Here is a 24,519-nt window from a genome sequence, read left to right as displayed (position 1 = left end):
AGACTTCTCACACTTCATGAACACATGAATCGTTGAATTTTTTTTTCCCCATCAAATACTATGTATCAATAATTTCATTTTTGTAGAAGCCAAACGCCTAATCGGTTACCGTCTTAAGCACATGATTGTGCAGGGCATGAGTAAGACTTGCACTACTTCCACATACGAACAAAGCAAAGCGAAGTAAGAAACACATGAATACCTTTACCCAGACTAAGAAACCAAATCAACAAGCATACAATCAAAATTGGGTTTATCAATTCAAACTTTATCATATAAATCACACAAGCAACGCTTGCTGTCTTAAAAAGGCATTGCCATGTATAACCAGATTTCCTCCCTTGGTCATTAATCTCCCACTCGACTGGGAAGACAAGTTTGCATCATAAAATGCCTTTATACGAGGGATGGTTAATGTTATATTGCTACTCTATTGCTTGAGAAAATAACCAAGTCATGAAGAAAAATATATATTTTGCTGACTTAATGCGCAATGCATAAGAACCAAGATAGGGCAAAAGGCAAAACCTCCCGAACACAAGTTGGCGACCCAGCACGTTATACATCCTCCGGCCAGGATATGATCGAACATATAAATTAATTAAAGTTATGAATCCTCTTTGCAGAGATGAGGGTATTCTGGAGAAGCATAGCTATGGTCATAGGACCAACTCCTCCAGGAACTGGGGTAATAGCTGAGGCTACTTTGCAGGCTTCTTCATAGCAAACATCTCCAACCAACCTGTAACCTCGAGGGCTATTTGGATCCTGTCACAAACACCCAGTAGAACATTTAAATAACCGTTAGAATATAATTTTAAGCATTAAGCCATTAACCACGTGCTTCATCCTTGAAGACCCAGTACCAACCTAAGTAGCCCGCTAATTGTGCATTAGAAACCCATTAATATTAGTCTACTTACATCTACTGGGTTGATTCCAACGTCAATAATAACCGCACCCGGTTTAATCCAGTTTCCCCTCACCATGTTTGGCTGTCCAACAGCAGAGATTATTATATCTGCCTGTCTGGTGATCTCCTCAGGATTATTGGTTCTGGAGTGGACAACACTGACGGTAGCATCTTCCCTCTATTAACACGAAATACAGAGACAGGGGAATATGTAAATATGAAACAAAGAAGAAATAAATGAACAGTTACATTCAATAAAAAGTTTGCTGTGTGTACAGAATAAAATTTAAATTTGAACCAATGATATATTACTTGGAGTAAGAGAGCAGCAGGCATTCCTACAATATTGCTCCGACCAATCACAACAGCTCTCTTTCCTTTCATAGAAACACCATATCTGTGCAATAGCTCTATGCATCCCTTGGGTGTACATGGAACAAACAGGGGTTCTCTACCACGCATGGCAAGGCGGCCAATATTTAGTGGGTGAAAACCATCCACATCCTTCTCAATTCTAACGGCATTCAAGACATTCTGCTCATTTATATGCTGTCACAAGATTGAGTTAAAAAATGAGTCCAAATTCCGCACAGAAGTTACAGAGAAGGTCTATGAATCACATAAAGGATACAATTCCTTTTCTTCATTTCAAAATTTCAACATATGTTACATTGAAGTTGAGATGAAAGATAGGTATGACACATCACAGAATCAAGGGAAGGAAAAAGTAGTTGAATGGATCAAGAAATTCCATTTGCTCCATAAACCGCTTCAATAAATTGTCTGAATTGAACTACCAGCACTATTTGAAGCAAAAATAAGGCAACTATAATTTTAGCCAATAAAACAGTCCTTAAGTTAAACTATTAAATAATTTATCCATGGAAAAAATTGAATGCAGTTCCCTAATTACAAACTGAAAGATATGGCTAAAAGTAAAACTCTCATCAAAGCATAATTCAACTGAAAAACAAATGAAACCAAAGATCTAGATGCATACCGAAGGTAAAGGTAACTGAACAAGAATTCCGTGAATTGAGGGATCATCATTGAAGCCTGAAATATGTGTTAGCACTTCTTGGTCTGTTGTATCCTCAGGCAAATGAACTTCAAAAGAATTTATTCCCACAGATTCACAAGCCTTCTTCTTATTCCGCACATAAGTTGCAGAGTCCTTTCTTTCTCCAACAACGATTACAGCTAACCCCGGAATCACACCAATGGCTTCTTTCATCCTGGAAACTTCATCTGTTATTTCATCTCTGATTTGCTTTGCCAGTGCTTTCCCATCAATCACCTCGGCTGAAGCCTCAGTAGCCATGGCAGCTGAGCATAACGCAGTATGAAAATGTACGAAATGAGACTAGTAAAACAAGACTGGTGCCACAGAATGCCAAGGAAAAAACCACTGGAGTGCATGTGCATCAGTGGGTGCATAGGCACACATACATGAGCATTAGAATTCCAAAATAAATATGTCTCGGGTCATTTAAGAATCTCTTCCACAACCAAATTTTCAATATTCATCTGTTAAACCAGCCTAATGCCTCAGATTCTTCATTATACCAGTCATCATGTTAAACTAGATCATGTACCAGGAAGGTAAAACACATCTTAAATGAATATTGAACTCTGCAAATTCATGAATACAGTACTCCAAATACACTCCATAGCTTGTGTGCATCTTAATTTTGAAGAAATTGTAATATCAAAAGTCCCAAAATTAATCATTAAGAGAAAACATAAAAATTTGACAAAATAATAATAAGAAATGCAAATTAACTTATTTTAGTTGATAAAACCCCCAAAAAGATACAAAATAAGACGGTAAAATAAGGATGTATCACATCTACAAACCATAAATGATCACTACTTGAATAGCAAAAGAGATTTAAGACCATTTCTGGTCTTGAAGCAAATCAACATTACACTTTCTAGTTTCAGGAGAGCAAGTATCACAAGTTTTGCAGCAATTAGAAACTAACACCAATATATAAAACATAAATCTTTTTTAACACGATCGAGATATCAGCATGGTTTGAGCTTGGGCGTTCTTATCGACAGAACAGCAATTTAGCCAAACAAAAGGGGAAAAAAAATTCGGCCTTAGCGCTGACTTTACAGTGGATAATAAAATCATTCAAAAAGAAAAACATCTAACTTAAATATTATACGAGGAGGAAAGCGCTCGAACCCGTCACAACTGTCGACTAAGAGCTCGTAAATGCTAAATGGGGTAGAATTCAGAATAGGAAAGCACCATTCTGGGCACTTCATAAGACCACAAAGAGACTGAATTTCACAAAAAATAAAAATAAAATAAAGCTGCAGTATGACAGAAAGCACACAAGAAGAGCAGGATTTAAATACCGGTGGGAACCACAGGAGATGTAGAAAAAGGAGAAGAGCGAAGGGCGAAATAGCGAGGAGAGGGGGAGGAGTATGCAGGAACCATACGGAGCACGCGGCGGGGCGAAAAAGCGTCAGTCCTGAGGCGAACAGGGAGGAGACGAGCGGCGGCAGAGGAAGGAGAAGAGTCCGTGGCTACCATTGAAGCCATTGGATGACTCCTCATACGGCGTCTCAGAAATCTGAACGTTGTGCCGTTGTTGGCGGGGTTTTAGAAGATGACGGCGAAGAGCTCAATGAACCAACGGAGGCCGTGATGCTCTTCGCCGAGTGGTCACGTTCGCGTACATGGAATATGGAATCAGCGATTTTGGCCCCTCCAAAAATTTAACTGATTTTCTTTTTAGATTTAAAGGTCGAACTACAGCTATAATAGTATGCGCGAAGTGGCACGGACTACGGAGCATTGCGATTGTAGATATTGATCGTTCTTTCATGGTAAAAAAAAAAATCGTCATTTCATTGAGATTTTATAGGGATAAATTTATATATTTTTACCGAGGTCCAAAAGAAAAATCAACACAAATTTGTTGATGTTTGTTATTACTTGCAGTTTTTAATATAAAAACTAGTTAATTAATTTAAATAGATTAAAAAAATTAATTAAATCAATTATTTGTAATAAATAAGTATTGTATTCTTTAAAATATTCTTATCAATCATATCTATTAACTAGAACTGTCATTTAATAAAATATTTAATATATACAATTGCTATAAGAATTATTTTAAAAAAATAGATAAATAAGAGAGAAAATGAATTAAAATATCATATTTAGAACCACATTAAATGTCAAACTAACTTTTATATTAAGAACTAGAACCAGTATAATTGTTTTAAGTATGATTAACATCGATCTGACAAGTCATGCAAACAATATCAACACAAATGTGCTGCAACCACAATAATACATTAATAAGACCATAACTATAGAAGTGAGGTCGACGATATCAAATCTTATATAGTACAACCAAGGATATCATGCTTCTGAGGCCATCAGTTTGAGGGATGCGACTTTCATGAACGTTAGGGCCAGTCAAGCATGGTTACGATTCGGCGGCAGGTTGCTTGCACCTGCGACCTGGAAAGCGCAGCTATAGATTTATTTGGAAGGACCATTTTCCTGTCTTTTGTTTATTTACACTTTCAAGCACTTCTTGGCAGACAAAATTTCAAGCATTGCTTGCGCTTGATGAGCTCTTGTTGTAATGGACATTCAAACATCAAGCACGTAGGAAAAGGCGAAAAAATTTACATACCAACAGTACATCAACAGTTATGCCCTTCTAGGTAAGGAGAGCCAAAATTTTTCTAACAATGTAAATGACCAAAAAAAAAAAAAACAAGAACACTTCAGAATTTTATATGCAGATGTATTTCTGTACACATTTGATGGAATTCCTAGTCAACTAGTTTTCACAATTATTTTCCTTTTCCTATCCTTTTAAAAAAAAAAAAAAAATTCTATCAAAGAGGCAATCTTCATATTGCCAATGTCCCTTCGGAGATTTGGTTGTCCTCCAATGAATCTAAGGATTGAGATTTGGATTTGCTCGCTATTCGGTTAAATCCATAGCCAAGAGAACTGCCACTTGTTTCACACAGCTGTTGCATAAACCAAAAAGAACATATATCAATATTCTGACGTCCATTAAATAGTAACGCAGAGAACCAGCATTGACATAACCCAACAGTCATAATGACTCGCCCCACGCCTCTCTCTATGCTTGTGATTTAATAAAATACATACCTCAGCAAGCTCAGCTAGATGCCGGGATCTGAATTCATTTATAGCTGATGCAATCTCTGACGTGGGAAGTTTAGCCTGAAGAGATGAGGTTTAGAGAACAAACATTAATTCACCCCCATACTATATGTAGCATTGCGTCACTATGTACTAAACTACCCAATCTTGGAAACCTCTTGCATTCAACGTCACAATTCTGGCAACGCCTAACGTAAACAATCTTTAGCCATTTTCATTTCATCTTTTTATTCTCCTCGTGTTTTGGAACAGCTAGTGTCTTCAATGAGATATTCAATCAAAACTTACAATGAAGTATGCATTAAAAAACAAATTCTCATAATCAGAAAAACCCAAAACTTTAAATAATTTATAAGCGGGCAAGTTATATAACACTTGCACCTGTTAGCACGCTATACAAGACCTTTTTTACCAGAAGCTATACAAGACTGAATCAGACAGTTTTATACAATCTATCTTTATAAAGTGTTTGACACAAAATCAGTTTCCATGACATGAGTTAGGACACTAAAGATGTGTATAGGACACTAAAGCTGTCCCTGCACACATCGATTAGTTTACTGCACCCCAAGGAAGTGGAAAAGGCTTTGGAAAGGAATCATACAGAAGGTATTTAAAATAACAACACGCCATTCAAAGCTTTGGCTTGATGGTGACCGAATTTTAGTATCACCCATCAAGTCACAAGCTCAAATTGGCACTCAGTTTAACCGAAATAATAATGGTAATAATTCTACAGTTGCCCTCACTCACCATCATATCATGGCATTCCATTAAGGCAGATGGATAGGCACAAAAGTGGCCTCCACTAAAGCAGCTGCTATTGCTTGTGCTATAGCATCAATGTATTTTTTTTTAAATATCATGTAAAAAAGATGTGTGTTCTAATAGTTGAGTTTTTATATTACTTAACCTCATAATCCATTGATAGGCACATGATACTAATGAAATTCTTATTGGCATGCCATATAGGTCCTCCAGAAGACAGATTTCAATTTTAGCAAGAAGAGCAAATAAGCATTGATCAAAATCAATTATGCCAATTAATAACACAAAAGAATCAATAAAATGTAAATTGATAAAAGTCAAAAGATTTTTCGTTAAGCCAACCATAAATACACTCAAATATAGATATTGTAGTCAAAGCACGTTGATTTACCTGAGCAAGTACAGCAGCTGCTAGCTGAAGACTTGGTTCCAGGGTCTCCGGTACAACCTGCAAATGCAAGTGACAGGCAGGGGATACATAATTTAGAGTAATTATTTCAGTTATAGCCACATGCTTCTCATTTTGCTGAAGATATATTAATTATAGACACAAAACCAATATACTTATTGCTTCAAATTATAAAGTAATCGGAGCAAGAAATACTAAAGGAGGTATCAGAATATTACAGCAGTAGCTCCAGCCTTTTCTAAATTCAAGCCATGATCAACATCATGAGCTCGAACGAAAGTCTTTATATTTGGGAAGTATTTGCTCAGAGCCCAAACTGTTCGATAATTTGCACCAGGAGAATCTAGAGTTACTGCTGCAGCACACGCTCTTTCAGCCCCAATCTTGTGTAGGACCTAGTAATGCAATAAAAAGCAAATCAGATAATGGACATGAATGTGGTCTTAAGTGCTGAAGTCAAGCGCACTACCTCACGACTACCGGCATCTCCAAAGTATACAGGGAGATCCAGAGCACGACCAACTGCCACTCTATCACTGAAGATGTTTAACGAAGATGGAAAGGGTTAAATCATCAACAGCTATTTTCCAACTCCATCCAAAATTGAATACAGAATATTAATTTACACTTCACACATCTTAAAAAAAGGGGATGGGAGGAAGCTAAACAAAGAATCCGTAGAAACATTTAAATATTGCCCATCTTTGTCTCCAAAGGCTACTGTCACATAACTAGAAACCCAAACTCTTAATGCATAGACAATAGACAGTTCATCCAACTATCAGTTGCATATGAAAGCCAAACTAAATAATCTTCGACTTAAGATTTTAATGCTTCATAAAATCAGCAGCAGATGAACAATCAAACATGATATTTGAACACATCTAGATGAAAGTCAAAAGTGTTATGCGTTTTTGTTTCTCATTTTTCTGTAGAAATAACATATAAACTACGTTCATCTTAAAGAAGTGTTGAGACGAAATGATAAAGTTTCACTTGGCTTATCAAGTTACCTTCTCACGTCTAGAGCAACAAAAGGGATCAGTCGCTCAGAAAGAAGTTGAGCAATGATCTGGTAACAGCATAAGTATAAATTGTTATGCCTAGGTATTTTATTTAAATTAATAGAACAATCAAACGAACATTAGAAAGAAACAACTTACCTGGCCAACTCGTCCAAATCCACAAATAATGATGTGATCTTGCAAATCATCCGTCTGTAAAAGTTGTCATCCACAATGCAAACTAAATATCATGCCAACTCTAAATCAAAGTTAAATAACAAATGAATATTGATTGTGAGTTTACATAATTAAATTTCTACAACCACAGGTATTTGTCAAATAAATAAACTGTGATATAGAATTTCCAGTCAACTGACAGCAAACAGGTTGATAATCTGATATAGAAGGAGCACAAATCATGCAAAGATTTCATATACAGCGAACAAATGTCCCAGCCAATCAAAATGGCAAGGAACAAAAAAAGAGGATCGGATACTAAACCGGTTGAGGTAGTGGTTTAAGGATCAGTGGATCAGACCAGGGTCAACTCGAAATCAAACCGATCATATTAAATAATATAATTTAATTAAAAATAACAAAATATAACAATATTAATAATCACTAATAACAAATATAAAGAAATACAACAATAGTTTGATTGTAACAATAACAAAGAACAATAACATTGAGAATTTTGATCTTTAAGATTCCTCAATAACTAAAATTAATAATTATTGATACCAAAATCATCACCAAAATTCATTCAAATCTATAGTAACTAAGATATTAGGAGCTGAATGAGAAAAAATAAGGTCAATAGCATCATAATTATCCAAACCAGTTCACACCGGTTTTTGTTGATTTTCACTGGTTCATAACGGTTTGACCGGTTCGATCTTTAGCCGGTTTAGCACTTGAACCAAACCAGATCACTAGCCGGTTCACCAGTTTTCCAGTTGTACCGGCCGGTTCGATCTGGTTTTTTCTTCCATGCAAAGGGGAATAAAGGATATAAGTTGTTAGATTTAAGTTGCACCTCTAAGTGATTAACAAATTTATCCTTTTATTAACAAAGTACTGCCCAGAAACTAGTGTAGAATATGATTATTGTATTAATTTATGATAGATTTGCAATTTCACTTCAGCACTATTTATTGGCAATTTGGGATGACCTTTAGTTTGGCCTTGAGATATTGTATTACTAGTAGGATAAGTATTTGGGCCCAGTCATACATAATAAAAAATAGTACCGTCATTACAAAAATGAAAAAGAAGCAGTTCACAGACTTGACGTCACAGTTAGCCTTATGGTTATAGGCATACATATTGTTTGCCTTTGTCGGTCAAAAAAGAAAAACCCACCTTTCCTGAAAAGAAATGTCAGTGGTCATTATTTAGCCTTAAGCAAGACTATATAATATGTTTAGAGACATGATGGCCATATTATGACCAATATTATTGCTATAATAGGTTGCTTTGAAAAGGGAATAAAAGTTTTTACAATAAATGCAGAAAAGTTTTCCTTACATAACGCTGATATAGAATTTTATAAGGTATTTTCTTTTACTTGAAACATTTAAGTGTTATGCATTTTTTTCTTTTGCCATAAAACAAGATAAAATATTAGCAAAATCAGCAAAAATCCCCAGCCAACAAGGAAATTGGCAATTAATACAACTTCCTGTCAGTCAATCATTAGAGATTTTACCTCACTTTCTACAGGTAATAAGCTTCGAACATCATGCAGCTCAAAACGGGAAGCAATAAGCTGGCCGCCAGCAGCTAACCATGGTGTAAGAGCCATAGAGATTCCCACAACAAGAAACAGCAAAGATGAAAGTTGGGAAGACATTATACCCTGAAGAAGTGCAATAGACCAAAAAAGTGAGTACAGCATATGAATTTTAAAGGAAAAAATTATAATGTATAAGCTATGAATAGACCCATGGATATTTCATATTTTTCGTTTTTTTGAATGAAGTAGAAGAATTCCTCAACAAAAAACTGAAAATCCAGAGGGAAAAGTTTGCAAGAGAATTCATTCAAAATAAGAGTCATATTAGCAAAGCCCCACAAACTCTCAAAGTATCCATTAGTTGAACTCCCATGCAAATGCCATGAGCACCAAAATGGCTCAAGATATGGAACTCTGTCACGTGATTGAGAAATAGTTGCTCAGGATTTTATAAAATTCAAGAGTTCCTGTCAATTCATACACTCTAAATACTCTTCCCAGCAATAAGGACACTCACAAATCTATCCTCCATCAAATTCCCGCAAGCATGTGGCATGCACCATGCTATGAGGTACTGCAAGAACTGATGGCTGTCCCACAACAATAAGCGGATCTCATAAAAGAAAACTTCCCGAAACAGAAGTTTCACTAAGAAACACACTGATCTTGTCTGCCAAGACATACTACTTATCCATTTATTAATAAATTATGAATATCAATTAAAGGCAAGGACCATAAATCTCCAAAAAGTATTTTTAGGTATTAACATCAAGAAGCATTTGCTAAATGTTAACTCGAGCAGAATGATTTATTTTAAATGAAGATACAGCTATCCGGTAAACTACTATATAAAAAGCAGTAAACTCTTGATGGAAAGACAGTTATAAAGTACAAAAACCTGATTAACAGCTTCGCCAAAAGCCACAAACGCAAATTCCCCTCCAGGAGCAAGAAGGAGACCAACTCTAATGGCAGAAATGAGCGAAATCCCAAAGCTTCTTCCAATCAAAGAAACCAATATAGTCTTGCCACAAATTAAGAGTCCAAGTGTCCCTGTGATGACTGGAAAGTTTGACACAAGGAGTTTTGGATCAATTGACATTCCAACCTGAAAAATCCCAAGAAAATAATGGCCGTTAAATCAACAGACTGACTTCCTTTAAGGCAGAAAGCAGAAAGCCAAGAACTAGATAATTTTCACAGGAACTTTGGAGCTTGAAAATTTTCTTAAGGAGCTCTAGCAGTCAGTCTTGTAATCCTCAGTATACTTCTCAAGGTTTCAAAGTATAATAACCTGAAAAAAACTGAGTTTCTATTTTATTTTTGGTGGGTACACCTTCCATTATTTTCCTTTTTTCTTTTCATTTATATTTCCCCCTCTCTTCTTTCCTTTTTTCCCTTCCCATTCATACCTTACTCCATTCATTTCACAAAGATTAGTTTCTTTCCTCTGTATAATAAAGCATGTTGTTTATTTCTGAGCTTATCTAGTCTATGAGGACTCTCCCACTCCTTTATCCCCCCCCCCCCCCAAAAAAAAAAAATCAACCAGTAGTCAATTGAAGTGCTATGGGAATCATATGCTTCGTAGAAAGTACCCATACCTACCGTCATAAAGAAAAGCCCCAATAGAAGACCACGATATGGAGCAATATCAGATTCAACCTGTAAGGAAAATTCAGTTTCTGCAAGAAGTAAACCAGCCAGAAACGCCCCAAGTGCCATGGAAAGTCCAGCCTGTTTGGAGTAAAGGAAAAATGAAGGGAAAAGAAAATTAATAACAACATAGACAATACATTATCAATCAAAGAGACACAACATTAATTATCGTAAAGCAAACTCTCAAATTTAGGCTGGCTTTTTAGGCAATTTTGTTAAAAGCATGAAAGTTTGCTGAAGAACTGAGATCTAGAGACATTAGAAGAAATTCTATTCACAAATCGCCACAAGTCAAGATCCAAAAGAAATAATAAATGTAAAAGCAGTACAGTGGTCACCTACCCTAGCAGTAAGAAGACTAGTCCCAAGAATAACAAGGAGCGTATTGGCTGAAAATATTTCTGCATTCTGATTTTCAGCAATCTGCCTATATATTGGTCGAAGGAGCTGTACAGATGAGCAGAATAACTGAGAACAAAGCACAACTGTACATATAGTTGAAGCGTCATCAAAAGAAAGATGTCTTAGATGCCTTCCTAACATAATAATGTCATCATAATCATTTTTTTTTCCCAAAAAAAAAAAGTCTGTTCATAATACATGTTAAGTATCAGGATCTAGACACAGCTAAAAATAGATATCCTGACTATGCACTTTATTAAAATCCACCAGGGCTGGAAACAGTAAAAAGAAACTAGAAGCAAGACCTGATAAAATAAACCATTACAAGTACAAAATTCATCTTTAAACGCAACACTTCAATCCGCCACGGATTATTTTTCTGGTCAAATCCAAGACTGATTAGAATATATGAATCTAAACATTAGAATTGTTAGAAAAATAGTTTCTCATCATATTACATCACATATGATTAGAAACCATATAAACCAATCTGCAGTACCTGCCTGTAATCCACACAAGAATCTTTAGATATCAATATATCCTGCCCCGAAGCAGCACTATCTCCATACATCTATGGTGATTTATCTTTTTTTGTGGTTTTTGAATTACATATGTATGATGAATTTAAATACACAACATAGATATACATATACTGCTTTATCATGCAAAAAAAATATGTAGTTTCAACGAGCCAAAAAAGGTAAGCACCAGTATATGCACTAGATGTACAGATTATTTAATTATATATCAACCTGTTGACAAATCTTGAATATCATTTCCCAATACCACTTACCAATCGTCCGCCGGCAATTATAGCAGTGATGGCCACTGCTGCCTTGACAGCAGCCAGTCCAAGAGCTTCAGCAATAGCTTGGAAACCAACCTGAAAAGCAATATAACTGTTCCCATGACGACAACATAAGCAGCCATGACAGTATGCACAAGGAAATAATGATGATAAGTTGATTACAACCACTGGCGCAAGGTTTTCCCAAATATATTTAGTTTACATTCCTACTAAGAAGAACATCACCATCGTATTGGGCACTTAACAAGAAGCACCTTAAATTAAAAAATGGGATGTCTCAAGCCTTTAGTATAACATTGTTCTATATTACACATCACCTGTAAGTTGTCCTTCAAAAATAAATAAATAAATAAATGTTAGCTGCAGGGACGAGCAAATATTTCACAGCACTTTTGTCGTAATGTCATTGTGCAAAAGGGTTATATCAACTTGCACCTCAGGCAAGTGGCCGTCAAGATGTCTTTGAAGCTTTGACTTGTAAATCTAAGTAACCAGAATCTCATCAACTGTTACATGGTACAACTCAAAAGAGATAGCAGACAGGGTAAAGCTGTTAGCTCCCAAGATACTGTTAATGCAATAGACGTAGTGAAGGTGGGTACAAGAGTTTAATTTGATAGCAGCCAATGAAGATAACAGTCGGAAGAATGCAGTAAAGAGTAGTTGAAGTCAGTGTTCATGACAAGCAGGAGAGTTGAAGTATCGAGCAAATGGAATCAAGACTCAAAAAGCTCTTGACTGTTGCAGAAATAGAGGAGCATAGTGCCAATTATTGTCACTAGAACCTTAGCAAGGGTCATTAATGCTTAGATCAAAAGAATTGCAGGTTCATTTGATTGAAGCAGAGAGGAAGGGGGGAAGACAAGAATAGCTGCGAAGATGATTGCAATTCTAATCCAAATATCACTCTTAATGCCATTGAAAGGGGGACAGTGCCACTAGGACAGACATATAAGGGTACGCAAGGTAGAAGATGGTACAAATTTTAATTGATTGTGAGGAGTACCCATGATTTTCTAGACCTACAATGAGCAGAAAGATCAGATTATCAGCTGGAACCAACCCCACAAATGTATGTTACAGTGGCAAGAGTAAATAAACTTTTGGGGTATGCAAAAAGGTAAATGGAGAATGGAGGAAATCTGTCACTGATTTTGTTGGGGATAGCCCTGAACAATTGTGATATCACATTGGGGGCTTGTGGTTGGAATCTATAGGAAGCATACAGCAAGACTTTTCCGACTTGACCTTGATTTTTTTTGGGCACAACAATAAACGGACCTGATTAACTAACTGCAAATACCCAAGCAAAGTTGAAAATTATTTGTTCCAAGCAGTTTCCAGAACTCAATTGCATTGAAGTCCAACTCTTCTATTAAAAACTCAGGAGGCACTGGAAGATGCTTGCAAAGTGGAACACGTTATCCACGAAGAAGGGAAACCTCCAGAGGTGATATGACAGTTGCCTTTCGACACCTTCATCTTTACCACCCTTTAGAGAATGGCATATCATAATCATAGCATTGCATCAGGGAGATAAAAATTTCGTAAGGAAAACTGGATGTTGGAATCATAGAATCAACTTAATCTCTCCTCAAGAGGAAGCTGCTGATCCCCAACCACTACTCTGCCAAGGAAGAAGATCGGAGATCTTACTAGCAAGTTATGTATGCTAAAGGATTACTCTCCAGCCTGAAGGGAAGTATTGGTGAATATTCTAACGTCGATTTTGCACCTTTATTTGTTATTACTTTCTTGTCCTCGTTTAGACCATATCACAAACAGTAAGATCTGGAGTTATTAAAAGTGTTAACTGCGGTTATTTTATTTCTGATTCATCATAAGGAGGTTTGTCTCCTATTATCCCCTATTTATTTGCAGTCTCTTATCAGAATTTAAACAAGTCAGTGGATATTTCAGATCTGCGACTGTTCCCTCTATTCTCCTAAGAACTTCATAATATACATCAAAAACAATATCATGATTGACGGAAGAAAATAATTAATATTCTGATAAAGAAAATTTGCCTCTTTTTGTTATAAGCTGATGCAATAAACAAGAAAAAAGTTAAAAAAAGTTACCAAATAAATATGAGGCACTGTTCATACCACATAACAATGTTCTACTTCTACCCCATCGTGACATATCATCTGACTACATGAAATAAGCGTCTTAATACAAGATGGAATGAAAGAAAATCCTACCCCTCCTTTGGAAGAATTTGGTGAAATAAGAGGGATGAGTATTAGCAAGACCACAACAGCCAAATCCTGAATAAAAGCAAAGAAATAGTTAATATAGGTCAAAATTTGGCAAGATCAACCAATAAATTTGAAGTTAATTAACAATCAAAATCAGAAATGACAAATGGGCATAACAATTGACCAGATAGAATGAAGAAAAAAAGGATTCTCATTGAAGATCTTGAGCGAATAACACACTCAAAAGGTTGTTAAGCTTCTTTAATTGCAAGCATAAAAATGTGCACAGCTAAATACCACATCATGGATCTATAGGATTTAGTATCAGGGTTCCATCATTGTTATCACACAAGACTCCAAAATCATTTCTTTGATTAACTAAAGGCCCTCCTATTAGCTTACAAGCAAGAAAATGCCCTCCTAACAAGACTGAGACTAAATGCCTATTCTCCCTCTGGGATAGGAGCTTCTTGTTGAGTTCTGCCATTTAGGCCAATCTTGACTTCCCTCAAAAATATCAGCCAGTCTTTCAGCTTGCTCCCGCTTCTGCAGCCTTTGAAACCATTCAAGAACATAAACCTCAAAGTTCCTCAGAGAGCAGATAGGACCACTGGTACAATAAACCTCTAAACTAAATTATTCCCATCCTCAAACGATTTGACAAGAGCTCTTAGTGGATTGTTAGATCCTATCCCAGCTAAGCCCCAAGCCCCAGAGTAGCGGATGCTGTGGGAAAGCAAAACATATTTGTATGCTCACTCTAACAGATTAATACCACAAAAGAGTGCAGTGAGAAGGCACTTCTAATAGTATCAGATATTGAACCACGAAACATATGACATGCATAAGACAAAATTCATTAAACAGATTACCCCAATAATGATTTACTCTTGCAAATCATTCACCAGGAAATTCCTTAAGTATTGTCAGATACAATGGAAGATAAAAACTTAACCTGAAAAAGTAAAACAGAAAAAGTAGCTCGACCATGCCGAGATGTGCTCTCACCCCTCTCCTGCAGTACCTGTAAAACATGTTCACAGAAGTTAGTGCAACCTGACAGACTCTGTTGATGTTAAAACATAAAATAAAAGCTAGAAAGAAGCACATCCTACACTGCTATGGTAGCTCTCGTAATTTAAACTCATAGATGAGCAATCTACACTAAGGGAAAACTGACATAATACAGGCTCTGCTAGGCATTTTAAGATATATTTCTTTCATTAAAAGATGCTTACAACAGAAAAAATTCCAATTAATTCTTAAAGGTGGAAAGCCCTAAAAAAGAATGTCAAAGATATAGAAGCATTTAGCTGGAGTACAAATTCACCACAGTCTGTAGGTTATACCAAAGTCACAAGCCCCTGAAAAGAGTATAGATTCCCCCCGGAAGGGGGGGGGAGGGAGGGAAAAAAAACGGCAGAGAGTGATCATATTACTTGCAGAACAACAGCAGTGGATGATAATGCCAGACCATTCCCAATAACAATTGAAGCAGGGCCAGGGAGACCACAAACAAAATGAGCCACCAAGCCAACAGCTACAGCAGTCACTAACACCTGCATTTGAATTCAAACATGCCAACAATCAATGCTCCATACATGACTAGCATGGTAAAATGCAGCTTGCAGTGAACAGTAATAACAAGAATGGGAACAGAGTTCTCAATCACCTGAGCAGAGCCTAACCCAAAGACATATTTCTTCATTGAACTCAGCCTTTCAACAGAGAGCTAAACAAGTAATTCAAAACCTTTAGTTTTTGCTCTTGATTACGATAACGATAATAAGGTAGGTAAAACATGATCTTGTGGGAAGCTAAACCTCCAGGCCAATATTGAATAATAAGAAGACAACTCCAAATTCAGCTATTGCTTTTGTCCCATGAACGTGACGGATGATGGAGAGACCATAAGGCCCAATCAAGATACCAGCAGCCAAGTAGCCAAGAACAGGACTCCCTAAACTCAGAAGCAGATGCAAGGCACAGCATCACAAAAACAAGATGTGAATGTCAGACAATTAATTTTATGACATATACCTCTAAAAGAAATTTCACCAAACCCAAAGCAAAATCCAGATGACAACAGCAAAATTTTTCTATTGAATTCATAATTTGCTTCAAGTACCACTGCCTCCACTTACTATCAACATACCACAGCAAAACTAACAAATAGTAACAAGGAAATAAACATAATCTAGAAAAGTGGCCTAAATTAGCTCTGCATCACATTTTCATTTTAACAACGTTGAAGATTAAAGTTCCAGATGAACAACTTTGCTTTAATTCAACAGAGTATGTTCAATAACAAACAAGGCAACTGAGTTACCTCCAGGAATCTTTTGAAATATAGGCACAAATATAACACTTGCCAACAATAACCATAGCATGTCCAATAGAGAGGCCTCCTCCTCATTCACCTGATATAAATAGGATACAAAGATAAAAGTCAGCAAGTTGAATCCAAGCAAGAGAAAGGGAAAATTTATTATTTAAAGAAAAACATACCTCTTGTTGAGGTAATGATGCAATAATTTTCTTAATTCTCTTGGGAAGCTTTTGAAGTTGTCTGACCACAGGCTTTGCACTTGAGGAAACTTCTTCAACACTGCTTCCAACGACTTCTGGCTGCTGAAAGAGCTGAGAGCTCCTCTCTGCTCGATTGGCATAAAAGGCAACCCTGTGAAAAATTTGCATCACTGGATGAATATAGGTTACCTTCATATTTAACTTATGCATATTTAAGAAAAGATGAAGGAATACTTAGGGCCAAGAAAATAACAACTCAATGAAGTTCAACGTCATAAATTTTATTTTCAAAATCAGCATTTAAACAAGCTAGTTCCAATGGCTGCTTGGAACAGATTCATGCCTAGTTAACGTGCTGCATTCATTTATGTCGTTCTTTCCTTGGTGTCAAGGGAGCTACTTTGTGATAACCAAGCAAATAGAATGCCTTGACACTGTTGTTCCAAGTGGCACAAAAAAATATTCAAATGTCATTATTATGATATTTTATACTAGTTCCATTATTTTATAATAGACAGTATAATTTAGCAACTACAGCACGTGCGAACAACTTCTAAAAGAGTGAAACAAAAAAGAAACAGAAACAAAAGAAAGAAGATTCTGCAAGATTATACACACCCTGCTCCCATTAACAATAACCCAAGAACCACCTTAGGTAACTGCTTCTGTACAGATTCTACAAAACCTTGGAAAACTGATGCTGGTGTGAACTCAGTTCCATCTTCAGAAAAAGAGAAGAATGATGCAGAAAAGAAACGGGATGACTTCTTTAATAATCCTTTGGGAGCAAAAGGTGAGCTATCTCTAGTAAAATCTTTCGGCGTGTCCTGTTTTTTTGTCTGAACAGCATTCTTCAATTTCTCTACTTCTGCTTCAGCTTCCACAGAAGATTCTAAGCTTAACTGTCCATTCTCATGATCACTCAGGTAATCAGAGTGAGCTGACTCCACCAAACTTTGGCTGTTTTTATCAGTTAGTGTATCTCGTGATCGCTTCTGAAGCAAGGATTCATCATCAATTGGCAAATCTCCATCCCCTTCAGCAATGAAATCACCAGAAAAATTTTGAACCGCTTTCTCCTCCTCAGGAACACCCTCAGAATCTTGTACTTGTATGGTTTCAGTGGTATCAACATCAGGACTTGAAACGGATTTTTCTGCTCGCTGTAAGGCAATCTCAGCATCATTTACTCGTTGAGTAGCGTCAAGTTCAAAGGCAACAGCTTGCTCTGCCAAAAGCATTATATTTGTGACATCATCCTCTGCTTTTGATGCATTCAGCTGTGCCTTTTCAGCAAGTTCGTTCAACTTCTCCACTTCCTTCTGCAATTCCTCCTTTCTATTCTGCCAGTGTCTCAATGCTGCTTCACAATTTGCAAAATTTGTCTGGCACTCCTTGACATCTTCCTGAGCAGCCAAAAGTGTTTTCTCCTCCTCTGTTAAGTCATTGTCCTCGTCACTCTCATTAGAACCATGTGGAGAATCATGCTCTTCTTTTGCAACCTCCATAGATTCTATGGCCACTTGTAGCCTCGCCTCAGCCAACGAAAGAGCCATCATTGCTTTTTGAACAGCTTCTTTCGCCAGACATTCTTCAGTCTCAACTTCTTGGATAGCATCAAGAGTAAAATTAACATTGTTGAAAGCATTTGATGCTTCATCCTGCAAAGATATTGCAGTCTCTGAAATTTTTTTAACCTTCTCCTCGAACATGGCACTATTTACTCTTGCAACTTCTAAGTCCTTCAAGGCCTTTTGCAATATTTCTTTCAGTTCGTCCACACTATGCGTGTCTTCTTCTACTTCATTTACCCCTTCTTCCTCTTCCACTGATACAGTTAGTTCAGCACTAGAAGTAGGCCCTAATCCCAATTCCTCACCGGAACCTTTCACACAATCTACATTACGACCATTACCATTAACATAAGCCAAAGAATCATTACCCTGACACTTAACCCAAATTGCTTTGGATCCGATTAAAAAATCACTTCTCTTACTACTCCAGGTTCTCTTCATATTTGAAACTTTGAACTCTCCCACGGAAACCAAGCTAGCATTGCGAAAAGCAGTGCTACTAGTTTTGTTTATCCCACTAAACCGCGCTTTCAAAACAGTACTCGAGTTGCCAAGGAAGGCACAACCAAAACATCTTGTGAATGTCATGCAAGAACCGAGATTATAATTTTGTTTGTAACTGATCCCTCCATCTAATATTCTCGACTGCGGTAAGCCGCAAGTTATATCCATGTCAAAACTGCGTGATCTTCAGAACCCAGTATTCAACGATAGGAACACTATTTAATACATCTTGTGTGCACTAATAAGCCATTCTTCCGTCACCTGAGAAAAAGAAAATGAAAAAGAAAATGAAAAAAGAAAGGAAGGAAGGAAATAAAAGTCCCAATGAGAAACAGAAACACTAAACGGAACGAAGAAAAATAAGACGCATTCATTTTTAGCAGCGACGCTGAAAATTGGATGCAGCAGAAATGTAGGATACAAAAAGAAGAAGAGGGAGTAACGAAAAATTACATAAACGACGAATTCGATACGTATCAAGAACAGTAAAAGAACCGATTACGGATGGGAGTAAAGCTGCAAAATGAATGGGAGAAGAGGCCGAATGAACCGTCGGGGTCGTCAAAGCTCAGCTTCACTTGATTTTTTATATGCGCAGCGTTAAGCCATATGCAAATGGTATGCAGAGGACGACTTTTTTAATTTATAGTAATTTATTATTTTATAATTTCGGTTTCTCTGGCCTGTTTGGAGTTGGGAGGAAGGAAAAGGAAAGCCGGAAGAAGATGTGGCGTGCGGAGGAGTTATTAGTGTATTGCCAAAAATATCCTTGATGGGGGAACTCAGATCCGTTGCTTGGGATATATATTCCGGGGATATTCTTGGCTGGGCGGATTTCGTCGTCACTCGCTGCGGTGTAATCGGGGCGGATCAATGCCAATTGCTATGGCTCTTGTTGGTTGTTATCTAAGCCAGGGGTGTCTGAACCGTTTTTATTGTCTTTTCAAATTTTTCTATTTGTTTTATGGTTTTATTTGTTCTGTCATTCAATTCATATATTCTTCTAAACACAACTATAAAAAAAAAATTTGATAATGATAATTTTTTATTTTTTTGCTTCTAGAAATAGTCTCTATTTGATGATATCTTGGATGGTCCATTGCGCATCAGTTTCTTTATATATGTGTGTGTATATTTGTGTATTCCAATGCTCTAAGAAATAGTAGGACATTAAGGACACCTTTGAGTTCATCCTCTTCTACTTCACGTACGTCCTCCTTCCGATACTCAGCGGGATTATACTGAAACACTGTGTGTGTGTGTAAGACGTACTGGTATTCAATACCAAGTCATACCCCTACCTTCCATACGCCTATATGTTGTAGTTAATGATAATTCTAGTCAATACACTTGATTAATAAGAATACTTTAGGAAAGACAACACCTATTTAGGACAAATAACTAACTCAACTCACTTTCTTAATCTCCTCAAATTAATCAATTGGCTCTTATAATTAGGACCGGAGATAGTATTTAATTTTGGGGTTTGTGTTGGGAGATATCAGGAAAATCAAGACATGGCCTGCGGAATGCCCAGGGGCCACTTATTTGCTCTAGGACGTCCTGATTGCCTACGGTATGCCAATCCTTAATATAAAAATTTATTTTATTTTTATTTTGGTTCTAGATATAAAATCTCAATCTATTTTGTCCCTCATATTTATCTATTTTTATAAAATAGTTCTTGTAATAAAAGTACTTCTATCTAATGTATTTGATTAGTAAAGATATTTTAAAAAAAATACATATTTATTATAAACAACTAATTTAACTAATTTTTTTAATATACTCAAATTAATCAACTGATTCTTATATGAAAGACTAAAGTTACCATCATGTCAAACCCCCCGGGCTCCCATAGGATATTCTTGACCGGTTTCATCGCTGCCATCCGCGCGTGAAACTGTGTTTTATATTGCGCTTGAATGCGACACAATAACAATAAAATATCTGCTTCATTTGAATGAATCCTAATTAAGAAAGCTTTGCAAATAGGATCCATGATCATCCATCCATAATTATAAACTTAATTGGTATCTGCGTGCTCTAGCTGCCTCTCACATCGATCATTTGCATAATATATATATTAATAAAACAGACATATTACTTTTTATATATGTCAATAATTATATAAATATATTAATTGATTTGATATTTTATATTTAACCAGTGGTTGACATTGGTTGATCATGATTGATGTTGATTGTTTTTCCAATACTGATATACTATTATGGTTCTTTATATCTTCCGTAAATTAGGTTCGTGATGCTTTTGGATGGTTTTGGCCAATTCATAGATGTTAGTAGTGCACCGTGCATGTACAGATCTCTATGCTTTAATTTTGTCAATCCATTTGTCCCTAAATGTGAAACCTCTGATACGGATACCCTAATGAACTGGACAGAGAGTTTTAGAAAAGAAAGATTATGGCATGAAACTTGACATAACTAGTGAGGGCCATATGAGATTATCAAGGGGAAGGAAGGTCCCTGTGGCTATAAAGGAACGTTCAAACAAGCCTCACAATAAGAATGCCATTATATATGTATACATGTGTGCTTGCTCAAGGATGGTTTAAACGCCCGCCTACTGCAGAAGACGAAGCTCATCATGACAGAAATGACAACCACCCTCTTCTGCTGTACATTCATTGTAAATCCTTTTTCCCCTTACAAAAAAGTGCGTGAAACCAAAAGTAAAAAGCCATTGTAACATCCCTCACAGTTTTAGTGCATGGTTAATCAATGCATGGCTTGAATTATTCATTCTGAGAATTTGTGGGTGTTTGGAACTAATTAGGAAATTCTAGCTGCGATGCTTGCTCTTAAAAAATTGTCCAGCAGGCTATGTCATGACGACTCGAATTTACAATCATGGCGAACAGGAAATCTATTATTTAAATTTCAGATATAGAAGGAAATTGCGGCCCAGCTGCTAGCGCCGGATCACAAACTTGGTTTTGACATAATGAAATGTGAGGGGTATATGTGTAGGAAGGAATGGGGATATATAGGAGGTTATTAATTTGTGGCTAACTGCCACTTCCAACCTTATGTTTGCGACTTGAGGAAATTAGATAAATTTTGTTACTTGAACACATATCAGACTAAAGCGACTTTTCAAGGCGGTGACTTGCTATAAAAGGTTGAGGTCATCAAAGTTATTTTAACATTACTTTATCATATATATGCATATATATAATAAACTGTGAAATTTATTCTTCTCTCAAAGCATACGTGTATATATACACCTGTCTAGCTGGTAGCATATAATTCTGAAGGGGTGACAAGATCAGTGAATATATATACTGCGGCTAATATTGAAATGGTTGTGACTTGAGACTTGAGAGATTGATAAATGGAGATATATATATATATATATATATATATATATATATATATTGCTTTGGTGATCATGGAGATGCTTGTGAATAGCTGTATATGTATGATTTTTTTTTTTTGACCGGAGCTGTATATGTATGATTAACAGAAATGAATATATATTGAAGTGGGGTTGCTTGAGGACGGATTATGTTTATGATTGTGTCCTGTAAGGCAGCAATGGACCCCTTGCCTGTGTGTGGACCTTATGGTTATGCCTTTGATCATTCTGAATTATAAAATGGCAAGGCATAGTTCTCCATGTCTACGTACTGTACTAAGCATATTGACTTGGTGAGTTTGTTCCACCAACTATAACATCCTAAGTTTTAATCTGAGATTTAGAGTTAAGCTTTTGCTAAGAAAAAGAAGCTAGATATTAAGTAATTGAAAGTAGAAGGCTTAGAAATACTAAGATTTATAGTTGGAGGTCTTATCTCTAGATATTATAATTTGTGGCCTTGTAATTTGGGTATTTTCAAAGGTCAAATGAACTTTTGAGCAATCACTCCTGCATTGGAAAATAGACATCCCAAACTTTTTAAAGAGGCTTATTTTGTAGTTTTTAGATATCTATGGAGTTAGTTATGAATTTTTTAAATTGGACCCTCTTGCTTTATGTTTCTATTTAGACATTTGCTAGATGTTTGCCATAACCAACAACACAGAGTGCTCACTGTGTCTTTTGCTAAATGTTTGCTATAGCAAACAACGCAAAGTACGTTCGCTAAATGTTTGCTGTAGCAAATGCATTGAAATCTATCTTCTTAAATCAAATTTCAGATGTGAAAAACAAAAGGGGGGAGAAAGAAGAACAACTGGGCTCTACTAGGGCAAGTGTTTTCAACCCATTGAAAGTGTTTTCAAGCTCTTAACACTCAAGTAAGCTTCTTAGACTTGATTTCTATCAATTTCTCTTAGATTTCTAGATTTTGAAGTAGTTGGATTTTGGGGTTTCTTAAGGATTTCAAAATGGCTGAAGTTTTGATCATTAATCTAAGTTTAAATGAGTTATATGGGTTAGATTAAGTGTTTAACCAGCTTAGATTTCTTGTATTTGGAGTTTTAGAGATTTTTGACCTTAGGATTTGGTATTTCTTGAGGATTTTGATGGTTAATGTTAACGTGGAGATTGGAAATAAGTTTTCGTGATTAGGTTATGCTAATATGAGTTAGAATTAATGTTTAATCAATTTAGATTATTGATAGAGGTTGAATTGCTCAAATGGGTATTTTGAGGTTGAAGACTAAGTGTGAAATTGGGGTTTTTGATTGAATTGTGTGAGTTGAGATTAAGGAATGGTTTAGATAAGTTAATTGAGTCATTGTGACACTAAATATAGTGTTGAATGGGTTGATTTATGGTTTCATTAAGTTTTGGGTACCTAGAGATTTGGGACATTTACTACTTGTTATACTAAACCACTTTCGTGGTTTTTGGTATTGATTGGTATTCATAATTTGTGTAGACTGCTTGTGAATTTGTGGCTCAACCCGGGGTTATTGTGGTATATTCTTCTTCTTATTTTAGCGAGAAGTAACCACTTTTCACTTATTATGTATGTTAATGTGTGTTTGTGAGAAATTATAAAATGTGTATATTTATATGATTTGAAAAATGATATAATGTTATAAAAATGGTCATTTAATAGAACTTGCCTTGTGAGAATTGTTTATTGAATTGTGAAAGCATTATCTAGGATTTTAATCCTATTGATGTGCATCGCATAAATTTAATGACTTTGATTATTTTGTAAAACCCCAATGATGTATATGTTGAAATGATTGGTTTAGATTGGCAATGGGTTAGATATCCTACCACGCAGTAAGACCTTCATTGGTATATAATAATTGGCTCACTTTCTGTCCTACTAGTTCAACAAGCAATTGTCCCACTGGTTCAACAGGGGGCTACGACACCCCATCTATATGATGAGGGAAAGACCCATGGTTCGATCATGCGCTCGAGGGATTTTGACCGGCCATCATCACATGTCCAATGAGCTTTTGAGTGGCGAGTAACATGGATAGATATGTAAGAGGGCATAAGGCGGTTCGGATGGCCTGATGGGAGGTTGCATGGTATTTTACAATCTAATGAGCTATGAAAACTATTGAATTAATACTTTTGTGACTTTTCTTCTATTTATCGCACTTAACATCTCACGAGCACATACTAATATGTATGATAAGTTGAAATGTCGGTTATTGAGGCGTTTGTCTTACCTTGTGGTTCTTATTGTATTTTAGGTGATAGTTTCAATATTGGTACCTTAGGAAAGGTCTAGAGGCGATTGTGATACCTATTATATAGCCTCTTTTGTTTTATGTTTTTGTGATGATATTTTGTATATTACCACTTAGGGCTCATACACTCTGGTTTGTAATTAAATACTTTTGATTAACTGTTTTATGACGAGTATGGTGGTAGAAGGCCGAAGGCCTCTAGGATTATTGCT

General features: G+C 36.2%; 2 protein-coding genes across 2 annotated transcripts; both read right to left on the bottom strand.

Moving 5' to 3' along the window:
* Window positions 1–236: 236 nt before the first annotated feature.
* LOC114727782 (bifunctional protein FolD 4, chloroplastic) lies at window positions 237–3,621 on the bottom strand. Its single transcript, XM_028914518.1, has 5 exons — window positions 3,284–3,621; window positions 1,914–2,239; window positions 1,226–1,462; window positions 924–1,091; window positions 237–768 (listed from the first exon to the last, which is right to left on the bottom strand). The coding sequence occupies exons 1-5, from the start codon at window positions 3,486–3,488 to the stop codon at window positions 598–600; spliced, it is 1,107 nt and encodes a 368-aa protein (XP_028770351.1). The 5' UTR covers window positions 3,489–3,621; the 3' UTR covers window positions 237–597.
* Window positions 3,622–4,554: 933 nt separating this feature from the next.
* Window positions 4,555–19,300, bottom strand: LOC114727803 (K(+) efflux antiporter 2, chloroplastic). The gene is made up of 21 exons (XM_028914555.1): window positions 19,134–19,300; window positions 17,221–18,941; window positions 16,582–16,753; window positions 16,403–16,493; window positions 15,897–16,033; window positions 15,746–15,805; window positions 15,513–15,632; window positions 15,029–15,097; window positions 14,077–14,142; window positions 11,858–11,947; window positions 11,005–11,109; window positions 10,612–10,740; window positions 9,902–10,111; window positions 8,977–9,126; window positions 7,428–7,481; window positions 7,278–7,336; window positions 6,734–6,800; window positions 6,483–6,659; window positions 6,247–6,303; window positions 5,073–5,147; window positions 4,555–4,927 (listed from the first exon to the last, which is right to left on the bottom strand). The coding sequence occupies exons 2-21, from the start codon at window positions 18,846–18,848 to the stop codon at window positions 4,805–4,807; spliced, it is 3,639 nt and encodes a 1,212-aa protein (XP_028770388.1). The 5' UTR covers window positions 18,849–18,941; window positions 19,134–19,300; the 3' UTR covers window positions 4,555–4,804.
* Window positions 19,301–24,519: the final 5,219 nt, after the last annotated feature.

This window comes from Neltuma alba, unplaced genomic scaffold (assembly GCF_004799145.2).
Source record: "Neltuma alba isolate B1F8T4 unplaced genomic scaffold, ASM479914v2 tig00012508_pilon, whole genome shotgun sequence".
Classification (NCBI taxonomy): domain Eukaryota; kingdom Viridiplantae; phylum Streptophyta; class Magnoliopsida; order Fabales; family Fabaceae; genus Neltuma; species Neltuma alba.
Note: the sequence above shows the minus strand (reverse complement) of the source record. Positions and strands in the feature narration are given on the sequence as shown.